The sequence below is a fragment of the Neolamprologus multifasciatus genome, chromosome 17 (assembly GCF_963576455.1).
Source record: "Neolamprologus multifasciatus chromosome 17, fNeoMul1.2, whole genome shotgun sequence".
NCBI lineage: Eukaryota > Metazoa > Chordata > Actinopteri > Cichliformes > Cichlidae > Neolamprologus > Neolamprologus multifasciatus.
In genome coordinates, this window is record NC_140455.1 from 2,731,714 (window position 1) to 2,751,061 (window position 19,348).

The 19,348-nt window shown below is 41.4% G+C and overlaps 1 protein-coding gene across 6 annotated transcripts in view; it reads right to left on the bottom strand.

The window, feature by feature from the left end:
- Positions 1-19,348, bottom strand: part of dennd5b (DENN/MADD domain containing 5B) — a 93,863-nt gene that overhangs the window by 21,477 nt on the left and 53,038 nt on the right. For all 6 annotated transcript variants that reach the window (XM_085138799.1, XM_085138798.1, XM_085138797.1 and 3 more), the window contains 4 exons: positions 10,278-10,465; positions 6,294-6,869; positions 4,181-4,412; positions 950-1,100 (listed from right to left, as the gene is read on the bottom strand). In XM_085138799.1, the coding sequence (XP_084994925.1) occupies positions 950-1,100; positions 4,181-4,412; positions 6,294-6,869; positions 10,278-10,465 (1,147 nt within the window). The remainder of the gene's footprint in view (positions 1-949; positions 1,101-4,180; positions 4,413-6,293; positions 6,870-10,277; positions 10,466-19,348) is intronic.

Consider the following 19,348-nt stretch of genomic DNA (forward strand, 5'->3'; position numbering starts at 1 on the left):
GTTCACCTTACATGCATTAATGTAATAACGTGGTTAGCCTACTCAACGTAAATTACACATGAACAACATTAAGCTACTCACGCAGAGAAGAACGGCTGCTGCTGCATCATCATCATCATCATTTCTGCTACACTGGCAGGGCTAGGGGCCAGGACTCTCCTCTTCGGGTTTTTGGGGGATGTTGCTAACTCTGGGTCCGATAACAGGCACCACACCCGCAGTAGATGTGCTCGGTGTGAGATCTCGCAGCAAGCTATCAAATACGGCACATTTTTCGGCTTTTAAAAAAAATGCTATGCGTCTCCAGGTGTTTCATCGGATTCGAGGTGTTACCTCCTTTGACAGTATCACAGTATCAGCTTAAAGCACTCGTTGCAGCTGCTGACTTTGCATCTTTTGCTGTGAAGTACAGCCAGACTTTGACCGCTTCACCTTGGGCATTTTAATCTGTAGCTCTGCTCTAAAAGAACGTACGTACCTGGACCCGCCTACTATCCTCGGAAACGTAAAATGATTGGCTAGAATCTAAAGTGTATCACAGCTCAGGAAAAAAAAAAAAGCACCGAAATGTGCGCTGCTTTTCGGTCTGGTTACTACCGTTTATGTCAGAACGATACCGGTACCCATCCCTATTGATGATATTATTACGAGCAGCTTAAAACAATCCTATTAAACTATTCTATAAAGATTTTTCAACAGTGCAAACAGATTTGTCAACATTTTTGCAGTTTTGTTTGTTATGTATCACTGATTAGGCCACACGGATAAAATGGAGAAAAGGAAACAGGATCTGAGCGCGTCTAGCTGGGCTTTCAGTTATATGTGTGTAACCTGATCTAACCAATCTCTGTTGAACCTACATTCAACCTGTACTGGAGTATTCTGACAAACACAGCCTCAAGGTTCTGCTGTCGTCTGTGACATCTGTCCACAGTGGAGGCTGACTCACTTGTTATTGCTTGGTCCTGTGTTGAGCACTTCGGTCTGCAGTTTGGGGAAGAACCCCTGCTCGTACTTCCCCTGACCGATCTTCATGTCCAGCAGGTGTGGGAGGACGGCCGTGTGGTCGATCTTCATCAGCCGCTGCTCAATGGCCTGAGCTAAACAAAAGACGGTACAGATTCAGACAACACGGTAAGGACGTGAAATCATCACGGCATTTGGAGAATTCCAGTAGGTGTCACATTACTGAAGGTAATTCCAGATTTAAACGCTGCAGGCATGCATATGGATTTATGTGTTTACTGATTCCACCATCGAGATCGCATCTTATCTGAACACACACACACACACACACACACACACACACACACACACACACACACATGTAATATATTGAGTGATATGTCGCGGTCCTTCACAGATAAGTTTTGCTGCAAAGAGCGACTCAGCTTCCTGTTTGTTCTATTCTGTGTCACTTCAAAACAGGCTGTTTATATATTAAATCACAGCATGATGTATGATGGTGGTTCAGTCTCTCTAGAGACCTGGTCGGACTGACTCTTCCTTGTTGATCCTTCTAAAGATTAAACATCATCAACAGCAGCGATTGCAAACACTCCATCTTCATCGGTTTCACTGCGTTTGTCTCTGACTGAAGTCCTCAGAGAGCAGGTGGCGTGTTCTCTGAGTGGAGGCACTGGAGGGAGGCAGAGGAAAGGCCTGTCCATTGTCTGCATAATTAAGTATGCAGACCATTGCAAATGAAGTCACCCTTGGCAACTGCAGTTCACATGGATTAGTGCATGAACACACTGGACCACGGCAGCTCACTCGTACAAACAGTGTTAGCTTGAGCTGACATGTGAAGAGTTCTAAGCCACTGTTGTCGATCTCAGCAACGATCATGAGAACTGGCAGGAAACCACAAGAACACCAACACTGTCAGAACATTGTGCTCCCTGCTTTTTTTTCTAATCCTTGTGTCATGTCCTGCATTTTCAGCATGCTAAAGGCACCAGCCCACACTTCATCCAAGGGATTATTTCTAGAAGCAACAGCTGGTCTGATAGAGACTACTCCTTATTGTCTTCTGAATGTTGCGAAATTCCAGACAAGGCCAGGTTATTATTCTTTGCAATTGTTAATAAAGACTTTATATGTTTTAAATGGTCATAAAGGGGGAGAGTTTTTTAAACAGGTGCCTGATAGATTCAAAAAGCTACTACGGACAAAGGCAGAGGTAATGCACTTTAAACCTGTCTGACAACGACGAATACACAACAGATTAATGGGTAACTTAGCAAAGAACCAATTTTAATTTGTGTCTTTAGGACTTTGATACCATTAGCCTTTGCAAAAAGTCATAATTTATTTTTCCTTTCTATAGTTGAATCACAGTTTGACAGGCATTACATCGTCTTTTGCAGCATCAAAAAGATCCCAAAGAGCTGTTAGTTGTGTTTTTAAAAAAACGAGAGTGGGGGACAAAAGGACTAAAAATGATCTACAGCAGATGAAAAGTATCTCAAAATTATATCCTTATATCCTAAAAAAAACTGGAAGAAATCCAGCAAAGACCTGCCCTTCAGTTAATCCATGCACTGTCTCAGTGGAAGAATATTTGTTAAGAAGCCAATCTGAAGTATGGAAACTGGAGATGGCACGATACCACTTTTTTATGTCCGATACCGATATCATAAATATGGATATCGACCGATATGAATCCGATGCAAAAAATACACTGCACCCAAAATATTTCATAGTTCAGCAACACTGATCAATCTAATAAACTTAAACCTGCTCCATCCTCCCTATTCTGGTATTTTAAAGAGTAAGCAACCAAACTACTAGGGCTCTAAAACTCCCAGCAAAAAAATAAGAAATAGGGAAACCCCCCCCCCCCCCCCCCCCCACATCTTATGATGCTTAATCGACGTAATCTACTTTAATTTGATGCAGTGTGAAAAAAAACTGCACAGAAATAAATTATTTTTCAAGAAATATTAAATAGATTCAACATCTTTCTTCAACAGAACTGCACAGATGGTTCCCAAAGGAAAAAGTACTATAGCTTACTAGGGTATATTAGACTTAACAGTTACTATATACAGTAATGGACTTCTATACATTTTACATCAGATTAAAACTTTGGGTGTAAGAGTCAGATAATTATTTATTAAAAGCTCGACATTTTAAATGAGAACAAGAAAGAAAAGTATGTCTTTGTGCCCCTTTTCCCTGTTCATGCCCTATCGGCCCCCCTGGCTAAACTTTGCTAGATCCGCCCCTGCACAGTTATCAGCCGTCAGCTGCGTAGAAAAAGATCCTGGTGTAGAAATAATATTAAATAAATTCTAACAACAGCTGATCAAGCTTAAACGTGATGCTGTTGTTCAGCCGCTGGTTTCCTCTTTCTGGTGCAAAGTGGGCCAAAAACAAAGAAGAGAGACGATCAGCTGATCATTGATCAGTTTCATGATTGAAGTAGACCGATACCGACACGTAATATCGGATCGGTCCATCTCTAATGGAAACAGGAAGAAAATGTTGTGCTTTGCCAAACTATGCTGTGGTTGCGGTTCTGTCACGGTGCAGGGCTGCATTTCAGCCAGTGTGAAGATGATCTTATCTAAACAAATGGAATTATGAAAATGACAAAGTACAGTCACATTTTTATCCACCACAGTGTTTAACAGACAACAACTTCATTTTTCAGCATGACAACAATCACAGACCTCAGCATTACTGAAGTAGTATGGGATTATGTTGACAGAGAAGTAACAACAGGCACACAACATCCAAAGAAGAGCTGTAGCATGTCCTTCGAGGAGTCTAGTTAACTATTCCTGAAGAATATTCAAAGAAATTCCAAACAAAGCTGTGATGAAGAATAAAGATTGGCTTTCAAACTTGATAAGAGTTTGAAAGTACAAACATCTTCCATCTATGTTAGTACATGGTTTACATGGTAACTGCTACTTTGCATCAATCACTGACCTAATTCCCATTTCATAAGCAAAATATAAAGAAATGTATCAACATTTTTGCTAATCTCTGAGCAAACATTACTTACATATACCAACTCCTCCACTGAAAAAGACTTATTTCACTTCAGTGAGAAAGTTAATTAGCCTGGAATATTTTCATTTTCACAACACATGCTTCTCAAACCAACAATCTGAACCATGTTCACACAGAAATAAATCTCTCACACACACACTTCCCCATCGGAGCTTACCAGACTCTTTGAGGATGGAGCACCTCTGGTAGCAGGACGACCGGAGGCTGGGAGCACGGATGTTATAGAGGCGTGCCTTGTCAATACGAGTGTCAAAGACATGGAGCATAGGCTCCTTCTCCTCCCACTGAGACATGATCTTGTTGTCGATGAAGGTGGCAAACATCTGTGTCTCGATGAAGTGAGACAGAAAGGGAAGGTAGGGCTCTGGCTGGTCTGACAGGAATGAAGCCTATTCACAAGAGCATATGTGTTTCAGTTCAACGTCATTTATATAGCATCTTTAGTAACTTTAGATTTTAAGGTAAATACAGCACAATATTATAGAAAAACCTCAACTATAAAACAATCCCCTACGGCAAGCACGGGGAGAAAGAACCCACTTTTAGACAACAATTGTTTTGTAATAAACAAAGCTAGCCTTAAACCACAAATGCCAGGATGTCCTGGAAAATGTAAATATAGAATTTTAACAGAAAGGAAAACAACACAATGAAATAAATAAGTCTAATCAGCACTAAACATCGACTGAAAACATGCAGACTGATTCTTCAGTTTACAATGCTGTCCATTCTTACATAAAATACTTTAATAGGAAACAGTAACAGGAACTAACAGAACAAAGAAAATAGAGTCCAAATAGACTACGCTATCATTTCTTCCAATTATGCTTTTCTTATGATCCACTGTCCTTCCCTTAGATATTATTCTTTCCATTTGTACTTTTGCTTTTTAAATCACTACCAAGTGAGATGAACTACAACTTATTTTGAAACTGTTTCCTCCTGTTTATGTAATTTTAGGGAGGTAAGCTGCTGTTTTTTCACTTATTTCTTGGTTATATTGCGGTTTGTTTGTTATTCTGGCCTCATGTTCTTTTGATATCATTTTGTACTTCTGTCTAATAAGAACTAAAACATCTTGGGACTTGGAAAAAAAGGATGCCTTTTTATTTTGAGTCCCATGATTCACTAACAAAGAAGAAAAATGTCTCTTTTACAAATACCATGAAAACTTTGAGTACAACATAGGGCTGGGCGATATATCGAGTTTTTTAAAAATATCGATATATTTTTATACGAGATATAAGATGTGACAATATCTTTTATATCAATATAGTCTAGGTTACGTTATAATTATACTTGTGGAGCCGCAAGTTTGCCTCTCTTTCGTCCACTTTTGTCTCTATGCAACATTACTCGGCCTCGCCTCTCCTTCACTGAACACAACTCCCCCTCCTCCCCCATCGCTTCACCTGCAGGCAGCGACAAGATGGACACGGCAAATCTCCGTTAACGAGTTACTGCGCATCGCCCCGTGCGTGGGGCTGGACGGCGTCAACGTGTTAACGAGCTAACCACACTAACGCCATGTATGGCCTAAAATCCTTTCATTCTCTCAAAAATCGACAGCGCGCCTTATGTATGAATTCTGGTTGTGCTTGATGACCGCAAACCGATTTTATGTGATACACGGCGCTCAGCAATCTGTCAAAAAATGTTTTAGTACGACTTTGCTAAGCTACGGTGCTGCACCGCTTGATGGATTGTCAGAGCAGTACGGCTACCGAGGAGCCCCGCGGAGTGATACGTACTGTGCTTCAACGTAATATTACCGTATTGTGTGTGTATAAGGACCATAAATGGCACCTGTTAAGAGACACGGTTACGAAGAGGATTTCAAACTCCAGGCTGTCGGTCACGAACTTGGACAGAGAGCAGCTGTGAAATCTGTCTGTGCTATTATGCTCTGCGGCTGTTAGTTTACATTTTGACTGCACAATTGTGAGCTTTTTGTTATGCAGAAAAAACAACATTGTTTTCTTTTATTTTTGGAGCATTATTATTTAATAAATGCTCATAATTTATTTTTGAGTAATTTCTTCATGTACATCTATGCTCTGTGTTAATAAAAGTGCCCGTGTGACATCTGGGACACAGCTTTGACTAAGAACTCTCTTTTTGTTCTTACCTTGTGGCTTAAAAAAATATCGAGATATGAATTTTGGGTCATATCGCCCAACCCTAGTACAACACTTATTTTCCAATAAGGTTCAACCTTTTTACAAACATATCTCTGACTGAGGCACAACGGGAAAGAAAACCTTGATCACCTTGTCAAAGTTGTGCATCTGCTCCCTGTTGGTGAGCCAGGACTCCAGATCAGGAGCGCTCTGGATAACAAAGGATTCATAGTCTGCAAACATGGTAGTGAAGCGGCTGGCGAACACCTCCCTCAGCTGAACGTTCAGTTTGGCGTTCCTTAGCTCTTCTTCTTCACCTCCTGTTTGGTTTCCTCCGTCGGTGGGCTGACCTTTGACTCCAGCCCTCAGGGCTTCCACACGTGCCACAGTCACCCCAGTGCGTTTAGTCAGCGCCTGCAGTCTCTCCAGCGTAGCGTTTCCCTGCAGCAGCTCCAGCACCACTAACTCCTCTCCTGCCAGATTGCCATTACGCCCATCGTCCTCTAGCTGTCGAAGGGCGGCGGATTTGCGTTCCCTTCCTGGGGTGGACGAGGTGCTGCCAGGACTGGAGCGGGTCCGGGGCGGGGCGCCGGTGTTGGCAGAGATGCCAAAGCTTAATAACACCTCAGTGAGCTCCTGGATGAATTCGGTCTTGTTTGGGAACTGAGGGAAGTCCTCTGGAAGCTCGATGGAGTGGTTGTCAATATCCACGAAACACAGGTTGGCCTGTGAGAGGAAAACACGTTTTTATTAGGCTCTGAAATAAAATAATGGTGCATGTTTCAGTTCTGTGATGTGCATTTCTGTTGGCACAACAAGTGAATTCAAATGTGTTCATCACAGACATTGGATCGATGTGTCTTCTGACAGGAGAAACAGCTGGTGGAGGCAGGATTAGTAAAGACAGATCATTTTAGGAGGTATGATGTCCAAAATGTGAACATTGGCATCCTTGAAAGAGTGTCCTGTGGAAGAGCCACCCCCACAGGACAAGACTCAGCAGTCCATCTGCATCTAAAGGTCAAAGGTCACTCTTTCGAGGATTCCAATGTTCACATTTTGGACAGAGAGGACAGATGTTTGAAAGAGGAGTGAAAGAAGCATCTATGTCCACTGTGAGCGACCATCTTTGAACAGAGGCGGTGGTTTACGACACCAACTCTCTGCCATCTATAATCCAGTTTTGAGTTCCCTCCCCAGACGCCTTAACGCCCACTCACATCCTGGGCCATCTGACCTCAGGAAATCGCATGATATGGTGGGGCCAGGTTTCATTATGAACTCACCTGAAACTCTGGCTGATTGGGACCCACACCCAGTTTCACACCTTGGCTCAGGTGATTAGAGGATCATCAGGGGTCCTTTTGTCCCTCTGTGGGGGGAAACTCCCACTAGGTTTATATCTGGGACTCTCCACCATTTGACCTTAGAACTGAAGAAGCTTCTCGGATGAGAGGTGAAACGTCTTCAAGCAACAGGGTTAGAAAAAGACAAACTCTGGCTACACTTTCCTCCCTCTCATCATCTACTCTTTGTGTGGCTTTTCATTTCTAGGTCACATCCACTTCAAAGGCGAACACAGGGGCAAACTGTGAGGGGGATAAAGAGGAGGTGAGGGGAGTTAGAAGGGAGCTGTGGGTGATGCACAGAGGCATCCTGCACTGAATTGGATAATTAACATCCATATGTAAAGTCCCAGATTAACGACCCAGGGTGATGATGGGGGTGTGAGCAAAGCGATTTCCTGCTTTGTTAGAGCTTATCTTGCCCTAACACATAAACACAGACACACACAGTAACTGTACCCAGCACTGGACTATACAATGGTTAAAATCCAGGACACATTCACCTCCTCACTGTCTGACTGAGGCTGAAATGTGACAAAGCAATAAAAGGCTACTCCTGTCTGGCTCTGCCTTGAGGTGAATTTAACGATAACAAGGAAACTGACTGTTTTTCATTTAATTATTTCATATCAGTTTATTTATATGTCTATAGCACTTCGCTCTCGCTCTGCAGGCCTACTTGTTGTTCCTAGAGTATTTAAAAGTAGAATGGGAGGCAGAGCCTTCAGTTTTCAGGCCCCTCTTCTGTGGAACCAGCTTCCAGTTTGGATTCAGGAGACAGACACTATCTCTACTTTTAAGATTAGGGTTAAAACCTTCCTTTTTGCTAAAGCATATAGTTAGGGCTGGACCAGGTGACCCTGAATCCTCCCTTAGTTATGCTGCAATAGATGTAGGCTGCCGGGGGATTCCCATGATGCATTGAGTTTTTCCTTTCCAGTCACCTTTCTCACTCACTATGTATTAACAGACCTCTCTGCATTGAATTGTATCTGTTATTAATCTCTGTCTCTCTTCCACAGCATGTCTTTATCCTGTCTTCCTTCTCTCACCCCAACCAATCACAGCAGATGGCCCCGCCCCTCCCTGAGCCTGGTTCTGCCGGAGGTTTCTTCCTGTTAAAAGGGAGTTTTTCCTTCCCACTGTCGCCAAAGTGCTGCTCATAGGGGGTCATATGATTGTTGGGTTTTTCTCTGTATCTATGAAGCACCTTGAGGCGACTTTTGTTGTGATTTGGCGCTATATAAATAAAATTGAATTGAATTGAATTGAATATAGTGCAGGAGATGATACAGTTAACAAAACATCACCTCATCCAATAAAGAAGAACAGCACTGTAGCATTATAAAGCATTAAAACTGCATGTTAGGCTTTTATAAACGTAAAACTACAATAAATACAAAGATAGCAGATCCAGAACAATGACAACATAAAGACTGTATTTCATTCAGCTGAGCTGGCTGCTGTGTCCTTATAGAGACCTGATCAAACAGAACCATTATTAATAAAGTTTGATTCAGTTTTTTTTCTGGTTTAATAAGTAAAATGTGTGCCATGCTCATTTGAATGTGCAAGTGTGTTTGTTTTGTGTGTGTGTTTAGACTTAAAGGAGGTTACTTACACACCTGAACAGAAACTAGAAGATGTGAAATTATAAATTAACTTCTATGTTATTACAATTTCCTGTTACAAGCTTTTCAGTTTGGGTGCTCCGAAAAGGAACATTTTTATAAAAATACAGATGACATCCTGATCTGGTGTAAATGCAAAAATCCTAGGTGACATCTTTCTGGAGTTTCGTGTTCACAAGAGTTTCAGAGAACCTGACCTCTGACCTCTTAGGTGGGACATAACAAAGTACTTTGTTACTGTATTTATGTAGAATTTTCAGGTATCTGTATTTTTCTTCTGACAACTTTTACTCCCTACATTTTAAACATGTCTGTTACTCTAGGTTTATTTAAAGAGAAGAAAGTTTTTTTAAGGGGCATCCAATGTCTGCACAAACATCAACAAACAAGAGTGAGAGACAACTTCAGTCAGAAATAAAGAAAGATGAGAAAGACAGGACAGGAGAGGAAGAAGAGAGGTTGGATTTAAAGGTCAGGATGGCTCAGTAACTGACAAATTTAAGACATTTTGTCTTGTAGCTTGTCAAACATCTGCTTACATCTTGTTGAAATCAGTTTTGTAAATGCGCACAGAGCAGCAGATCAGCTAATCACAGCCTGTACACAAAGGAAATCTACTGAAACTCACATTAGAAATGACTGTGAGCTGCGATTCTTGTCCCTGTGCTGAGCCACAGCACATGCTGTATCTCACTTTGACCCCTGACAGTACTCATGTGTAAAGTCATCCTCTTGATTCAGTAATTTGACTTTGACAAGTATCTGCACTCCTACTTAAATACAGAATGTCTGTACTTTTTCACCTCTGCCTGACCCAGAGGTCAGATTTAAACTAGTCCCAAATTTCTAGGAGATGCACCTGTGACAGAACTATGAAAATCCTTCATTCTCCAGTTACGGCGTTCACAAACTTGGCTGCCTTCTGACCATTGTTGATGCAGTTTCATGAATCCACAGCTTGATCAAGCCCAGAGACAGAAGCACCATACACCTACAGCACTCAAAGGATCTGCGGCCAGCATCCTGTGCCAGACCATAGACACCAACACTGGTACCCTGCCTGGTAGGTCCCCTGGTCGATAGTAATTAATATTATACAGCTGGTTTTAATGTTGTGGCTGGTCTGTGCATTAACGCTACCCAGGCTGATGTTGTACCTCCTGAGGAAGCTCAAGTTTGGAGCGGTCAGTGCCCTCTTTGGACTGCAGGCCCATCAGGTAGGGAACAGGTGCATCTAGGAAATGAAGGAGGGAGGCTGGCAGGATGGGAACATAGACGTGCTGCCACTGGAAGGGAAATAGGAGGGTGGTGATGCCCTCTGCCGCTGTCATCAACCGCTGGTAGTCTGAGAAACACAGAAAGAACTGTGATGTGAGACAAGAGCATTACAGCGACACGTCGTTTCATGTCAGTGGTAAAATTGCACTCTGATGATCCTAAATTCACGCTAAGTTCCACCAAACACACAAGCACTGCTACAGTGTTTCTCCAATAAATAATGTTGCACTACTCTGTGTCTCGCTAATATGGCCGTAAAGATGTATTTCCAGTGGTTTAACAACATTTTGTGAGAGTGGTTGATTCCAATAATTTGAATATATAATATCTTTCATCATAACCTTTAAAAATGAAACAAAATGAAACTTTCTTTAGATAATCTTAGATATAAAAAACAACAACGCTGTCTTTCTCACAAATTTGTGATTTTATTAACGTAGAGAATATCCTATTTTTTTCAAAGTAGTTTGTGACTTAATATTAATAAGTGGTAAAATTAACCCCTTTCCACAGTCTCTGTAACAGTTTTTGTAATAACCTGAATCTAAAGCATCAGACTGAAAACAGTGCACACGACATCTGACTGTGGTGGCACTGGGACAGTGTGTCTGAGTACAGACGAGGATTTTGGCTCTTTTGAATGATTTTCAGGTTTCAGCAGTACAACATGAATGGCGCTGATGGCAAATAAGACAAAAGTGCCAGACCTGGCCACTGATATTAAAAACCTATTATGTCAATTTCCTATCAATATAGAACTGACTTTCTTTAACCAGCATCAAATATTCAGATCATTCAGACATAAAGTTCTAAGATGATGGTCTCGTCTGTACAGCTGGTTTCACTGCACTGAAGTGTGGCGATGAGGTGAGTGAGAAAGAGCAACAGCTTTATAAAATACATAAAGCAGGTGAGTGAGTTAGAGTGCAAAACCAAAGCAACAATCTGATGGATTCTTTTCAATCTCTTTGTCACATATGTGAGAGTGAGTGAGTGAGTCTGAGTGAGTGAGTGTGTGGGTAACTCACTCACTCACTTTGCAGGCACAATCTAATATTGAGTTCAGCAGCAGTTCAATCAGATTTCATGATTATGGTCTGAGTGAAAAGTCCACTTGGAGGAAACAGAGGTGAGAGGGTATCAAACATAAGTAAGGTTTCATGAATTCATCATCCTCTCCTCTCCTATGGTCCACTCCCCCTGGCTCAGCCAGCATCTCCCGATCTGTATGTGCACCTTCACTGAAGCTTTCCAAAGTCTTAACCACAGTCTGTGTGTCGGAGATACAGCTGGTTCACTTATCAGAAAACGTCAGATTCTAGAAGCAGAATGTATTTACAATTGTGTTTAAATGTCTATATAAACACACACTTGTAAAAAAAGTATAAGCACAGCTGCTCTAGGTAAGTGTGTAAAATACATGTTAGAATAAATGTCACACACTCAAATAAAAAGGGAGGCAATAGGTCTTTTTCTTTTGTGTTCGGAGAATTAGGGACATCTAAAGAACCAACACGTGTGATTCCTCTCAAAGGCAAATGTTGGAATCTGCAATAGTACTTGATGTTTTTTTTTTTTTTACTAAGGTAAATACCATAGGCAGCAAACCAAGGGTGCAATTGTTCTGAAACTAAAGGGGGCAGCATATACCTACACGTATTCTAGTCTATTCTTAAATAAAGAAGAAGAGACTCGGCTCTCGGAGGAGGCGGACGCACTTTTTCTCCTCTCCCTTATCTTCCCTGCTTATGTCCTTGTCTAGTCTCGTGGGTTTTTTTGTATTTTCCCTGGAACATTCTCTCACAGTCTGTTCTCTAAAACCTAAAACTGGAATTATGGATTGAATCAACTGGTCCCTGAATGCAATTGACACCCCTTTCTCAACGAGAAGTTTGGGCTTGGGTGAGCCTGAGTGCTGAAGATATCTACCTATTCTGAACCATGGTAACAGGGTTCTGGCGGATCGGAGCTGGCTTGGCCCTGACTTATCGAAGAATTAAGAAAGCGGAACCGGCTGTTCAAACCCCCACAAGGCTGCCCGCTGGGATTGGAACGATGGGAGAGGCGTGAGTTTCTCAAAATGGGCTCATTGAGTCAGCACGGATAAGATCTTGGAGAGGCTACGGCTGCTGTGAATACTCAGAATAAGATCTCTGACTGCAGACTGGATACATCTCGGAAGGGCTAGCCCGGAATAACATCTCTGGGCGCAAAATTGGATGACATCTCGGGGAGGCACACTGCCGTGAGTTCTCAGAAATCGGCTCCTTGAGCACAAGAAATGACAACATCACAGAAAGCAAGTATGGCGAAGCTCGCGGCTCTCCAACGGGAGATTAAGAGACCAGTGTTGGACTGTAGAACTGCTTTGAAATTCATATGAGCTGTTCGCACTAAAGTAAAAAATTAACATCACTTCATCCAGATACCCTCTCGGCGCCAGCTACAAGGCCGGAGCTGAACAAAACACCCTGATAACGACTGTGTTGAGTCTGTTCCTTCCCATTCCATGCAAGGCCACCTGGGTTGGCTGGAAGACTGTTTACTTAGCCTGGCAGGGCGAAGGACACTGTCTCAGCTGAACTATGGAAACGCACACACATACATATACTGATACTGATAAGCACTCACCGACGCATCACCCTCCCTACCCCGGATCCAACGCCACCTCCAACGCTTACCTCCCCTCTGATGTGGACATTGGGTCAGTTGGAGGCGCAGTCGAAAGATTGCAGCGGTCCCAGATCAGATGGTCACACTGGAACTCTTTCCCATATTGCTTGTCTGTGTTTATTGTGCTATGGTGTGTTGATATCTGTGCATTCCTGTATTATCCTTCTGTGTTACACATTTCGATGTTTTTTTCCTCGCTACCTAGCCTGACCTGTCTCCCCAATGTGATGTTTGTGTATTGTATGTACGGTCGGCAAGGTCTGTCAGCTCGGTTGTGGGCAAAAGACCTGCAACTGACAAATAAAGGCTATCTCATCTCATCATCTCATCAAGAACAGCAGCTACGAGCACAGCAGAAGCTGGCTCCGCCTCATTGATAAAGGCAGTAAGAGTTGGCTGACAACTGATTTGCTCCTCAAAGACAAGGTCTTAAATAATCAGGCCCCATCTTATCTTAATGACCTTGTAGTACCATATCACCCTATTAGAGCACTTCGCTCTCGCTCTGCAGGCCTACTTGTTGTTCCTAGAGTATTTAAAAGTAGAATGGGAGGCAGAGCCTTCAGTTTTCAGGCCCCTCTTCTGTGGAACCAGCTTCTGCAATTTTTGTATTTAAGTGAGCTTTGTTTAAGATTCAAATTTGTTTGATGATCTAAAACATAAAGTTGTGACAAATATGCCAAAAGAAGTAATCAGGAAGAGTTCAAACACTTTTCCCATCGTCATCGTCATTAAGAACCTCCACAGGCAGAGTTACTAGAAGTTACTATAGCTGCTACCACAGCAGACACTTGTGTATGTTAAAGCTCTCGTGGTATTCAAAGCCCCTCGTACACATCATGGTACTGGGCACTATTGGCATACTGGGCCATATGGGAGTAAAATGTGGGGCTAAGTTGGCACAGTGCTCAGGTTTGGGCCTACTTTTTAAACTGCATTATAACACATATATGAAGATTACCTTTCATGCAAATCTAAAATAACTGCACTTAATCAAAGCACGATTTATAGGTTGGCTGTAGCTCAGGAAGCTGAGCTACTACTAATCAGAAGACTGGTGGTTTGATCCCCGTCTGCTCCAGTCTGCATGCCAAATATCCTTCGGCAATATTGACCCCAAGTTGCTCTCCGATCCATCCGAGGCGAGTGTTAAATTTAGGGGTGAATGAGGCATAAGGACGCATTGTTAAAGTGAAAATCTGAGTAATTAATAAATGTTTTTGTGGGAAAGAGACAAGCCAGGTTTTGAAGCTCCTACCTGTAGGTGTGTGAGCATATGTCTGTACATGTTCAAAGTTTCTCCTTTGTGTGGGAAACACAGCAAGCAAATCTCACAGAAACACTCCTGTTTCTTAATGTTGCAGCATGTCAATTCAATTCAATTCAATTTTATTTATATAGCGCCAAATCACAACAAATGTCGCCTCAAGGCGCTTCATAGATACAGAGAAAAGCCCAACAATCATATGACCCCCTATGAGCAAGCACTTTGGCGACAGTGGGAAGGAAAAACTCCCTTTTAACAGGAAGAAACCTCCAGCAGAACCAGGCTCAGGGAGGGGCGGGGCCATCTGCTTTGATTGGTTGGGGTGAGAGAAGGAAGACAGGATAAAAGACATGCTGTGGAAGAGAGACAGAGATTAATAACAGATATGATTCAATACAGAGAGGTCTGTTAATACATAGTGAGTGAGAAAGGTGACTGGAAAGGAAAAACTCAATGCATCATGGGTATCCCCCGGCAGCCTACATCTATTGCAGCATAACTAAGGGAGGATTCAGGGTCACCTGGTCCAGCCCTAACTATATGCTTTAGCAAAAAGGAAAGTTTGAAGCCTAATCTTGAAAGTAGAGATAGTGTCTGTCTCCTGAATCCAAACTGGAAGCTGGTTCCACAGAAGAGGGGCCTGAAAACTGAAGGCTCTCCCTCCCATTCTACTTTTAAATACTCTAGGAACAACAAGTAGGCCTGCAGAGCGAGAGCGAAGTGCTCTAATAGGGTGATATGGTACTACAAGGTCATTAAGATAAGATGGGGCCTGATTATTTAAGACCTTGTATGTGAGGAGCAGGATTTTGAATTCAATTCTGGATTTAACAGGAAGCCAATGAAGGGAAGCCAAAACAGGAGAAATATGCTCTCTCTTTCTAGTCCCTGTCAGTACTCTTGCTGCAGCATTTTGGATTAACTGAAGGCTTTTCAGTGAGTTTTTAGGACTTCCTGATAATAATGAATTGCAGTAGACCAGCCTGGAAGTAATAAATGCATGAACTAGTTTTTCAGCGTCACTCTGAGACAGGATATTTCTAATTTTAGAGATGTTGCGCAAATGGAAGAACGCAGTCTTACATATTTGTTTAATATGTGCGTTGAAGGACATATCCTGGTCAAAAATGACTCCAAGGTTCCTCACAGTGTTACTGGAGGCCAAGGTAATGCCATCCAGAGTAAGAATCTGGTTAGATACCATATTTCTAAGCTTTTCATGTCTCGTCCTATTTGCTCTCTTTAGCTTTAAAATAACACCTTAACAAGTTCAGCTGTTCTACTTTAGTCATCAACACTTGCTCTTCTAATCTGACTTCAGTGGTGAGGTGCAGTATCTCCCTCCTCTTCCCTTTGCTCACACTGACAAACTTTAAACTTGCTAACTCGAGGCACCTTCAGATATACTTTGGAAAGCCCCAGTAGTGACAGGGCTCAGGGATGCTGTTGTTGTTATAGAACTGAAAAACAAGACGAAACAGGTCGAGTCATTGTGAAACTGTAACGGTGCATCAGGGACTGATAACGACCAGCAGCTCAGTCTCACAAGGCAAGAAGTGAGCAAGTCTGTGGTGAACAGCTGTTACTGTCAGGAAGCAAGTTGTCATCCCATGACAAGTCAAACACGCTGATTAATCACACTGTGTGAAAACGTTGGCCAACTGCTCTGGATAAACGCATACGATGCACCTTAAACAGCAAACAGCAAACAGTTCTTGTGAAGGTCAGGACAGGAAATGACATTTGCATCAGTGCAGTGTTAGTGCACACAGGCGCCTGGCTCTGCCTGATGCTTTTTAAGCAGTTCAGGCAATTTCTGTAAATAGAGAATAACTGCAGACAGATTCTTAAGGTGTATCTACAAAACACCTGTGAATTTCCTGCAGTGGGCCCATCAACAGCCAGTGAAGTCAGTGGTTCCATCTTTGGGTAGAGCCAGTGATTGATCCACCGACCTGCTGCTGCTGGAAGTTTGAGGTCTAACTTTTAGCATCTACACATTTTTTCTTTCTTTGAGTGGTTGCCAAACTGAGAGACTCTGAGTAGGAATTAGGGGTGGGGGGAAAAATGGATACTGTGTAGTATGGTGATATTTTGTTTGCTAATAATGTATCGATACAGGGACAGCAGAAATTGATATTTTGTTACAAAAAAGGTTTTTGTGCTCTGACTTCAGAGCATGTTGATCCTTTTTCTGAGCAAGAATCCTGACATTCCTTCACTGTCCAAATGTGACAGTTTACTTATTTTAATTTAAGACATGTTTTATTTTAATTAAGTTTAAAACGTTTTTATTTAATGTAAAATTATATTTTGTTTTAATTTACTTTCAAATTCTTCAGTTGCTGAAGGGGCTGCATAGTTTTCATAAACTGCATAGTTCAGAATAGCTATAATTGTACCAGATGGTTGATTCAGTTAAGTTGGACTAGATTGTAATACAAACCGTTCAGTTTGTCAACAATAAAACTGAAATGAGAGAAAGACTGAGTGTGAGACTTTGATATTAGAGAAAATGAATATTGATAAAGTTTACCTTTATGTACAGAATCTGAATATCGCAAAATATTTTAAAAAATTGCAATAATATCGTATCGTGAGTTAAGTATTGTGATAATATCGTATCGTGGGATGTATGGTGATTCCCACCTCTAGTAGGAATGTGAACATTATTAAACAATTTCACTGCATGTGACAAATAAAGGATCTTGACTAATCCTTCCATTCTCTGACTGCATGTCTTTGGACTGTGAGAGGAAGCTGGAGCACGTGGAGACACACAAACTTCACACAGTAAGACTCCTGATAGTGGGATTGAACTCAGGATCTTCTTGCTGTGAGCTAACAGTGCTAACCACCATACCACAGTGCTTAATAATAACGGCTAGCTTAATAAAATGAATACAATCAATAATGACACGGCAGGACAGCAGCTCATTAACATGTAGCACTGTTCCATGTTTCCCTGCCATTACATATGAAGTTGGTATATTTCTGTACGCACATAATTACTCAACTTTTTTTGATCACTCGTGTTTGTGTAATCTGTGCAGTGTGTAAAAAGACGAGGAATATGCTCATTTTTAATCAGTTTGTATTATTGAGTATTATTATGGATTTTCAAAGAAAGTAATTGCAGAAACCGGCCTAATTCATGATTTCATATTCTTGATTTTAAACTTGTGGCAGAAACAAAAGTACCTATAAGCATATTAAACTTTTCTTTGTTTACTTAAGTTAACATTAAATGTAGCAGTTCAACTGCAGCTTAAACACAATTTGCCCTCATGAATTTGTATTCTGTAAGAAAGTTCGTTGACCTAAATTGACTTTGACGGTAACCTCAGAACATGCTGAAACAAGGAAATCACGTTGACATGTGCCAAGAATGTGATTACAGTTATAGTGTCTGATGAAAAGGTTTTTATTTGCCTTTAATTTGGAGCAAAAGCTTCAGTGCTTGTTAAAGTCTGACATCATTAAATCAGTCGGTTAAGCACACTGTCTTTGCAGTCATTAATGTTATATCATATATGTCATTTGACACTTTAATATTAATTTTTTTGTAATGCAAACATTTTAAATGCAAACCTCATGTCGTCGCAGCAAATCTCCTTTGCAGAATAAATGTGACTTGGAAGGGCCACAAGAATCATCTTTACTAACAAGCTCATACTTAATGTGTTGAAAAACCTTTTCTTTACTAAGAACAATACACAGTGAGGTGCGTGATCAGATCCAGAGAGTAAAGATGCCAGAACAAAGGAACCAGACAAGATTTTACAAATGTAGAAAGGATTACTGGGACAACTTTGACATTTATAGTGAGGGAGTCGAGTTTTTGGTCACTCTCATTGATAGTAGGGCTGCCACAAACGATTATTTTCATAGTCGACTAGTCACCGATTATTTTTGCGATTAGTCGACTAATCAGATCATCATCCATTGAACGTAAAACACATCTTATTGCATCAGTATTAAGGTATGTGTTAACTAAAAATAAAGACAAGATGATAGTTTATTAAATTTTAATGAAATTTGCAGATTGTTTCAGTGAAGTTTAATAAACTCCTTGATATCTAAAATATAACGGGACACCGGAGTAAATTCTCGAGCATCTCACACTTCTGATAATCAGCTGTCTGCGTGACGTTTATTCAGCTGTGTAAAAACTATAACTTTAATCTCAGCCAAACCGATTTACTCAGGAACAAATAAAATACTGAAAAAAAACAAACAATAACATTTTTAAGTTATCTAAGTGACTTATATATCATGTTTAACCTGAGTAGTGAAAGACGGCGGTGGGTTTGAAGACGATTAGCCGGGAGTCCGGTGTTCTCACGGCTCTAGTTAGCCTAGCCCCCGGCTAGCTATCGAGCTAGTGGGTAACAGACGTCTCCGAAAACGTCGGAGCGCTTTTGAAAATATGTGGTGTCTTGATAAACTGAGCAGATATTTGAGGTTTACACAGCTACATTCTCGCCTGAAAATATGTTAAATGTTTATTTTGTGACCCAGAAAGAATAATAAGAGTAATATTAAAACTAACTAGCTGCCGCCATTGTTGGAAACTGAGCTGGGCCGCGCTATGAATTCTGGGACACAGCTTCTTCTTCTTCGGGGTTTAACAGCAGCTGGCATCCTTGTACATGCAGTGCTGCCATCTTCTGTTTCAGTCCGTTATTACACTCTTAACTCCTACTACTTATTCCTGCGTCTTTTGTGATCTTAGAAAGCTTCAAACGACGCGTCGACTATTAAATCAGTCATCGACGATTTTGATAGTCGACGTAATCGTGACTAGTCGACTAATCGTGGCAGCCCTAATTGATAGCCACTTCAATTTCTTGCCTCAAAGTTGAGAAGTTAAATGTCCCTCTTTCAGCAGAGTTTGTTCTGTCTGGACAGATAACTCCTTACGGCATTTTATCAGAATCCTATTTAATCAAACGTGACTCACAAACTAAAAAAGTGTTTTCCTCTTCATTTATTTACACGAGTGATTTC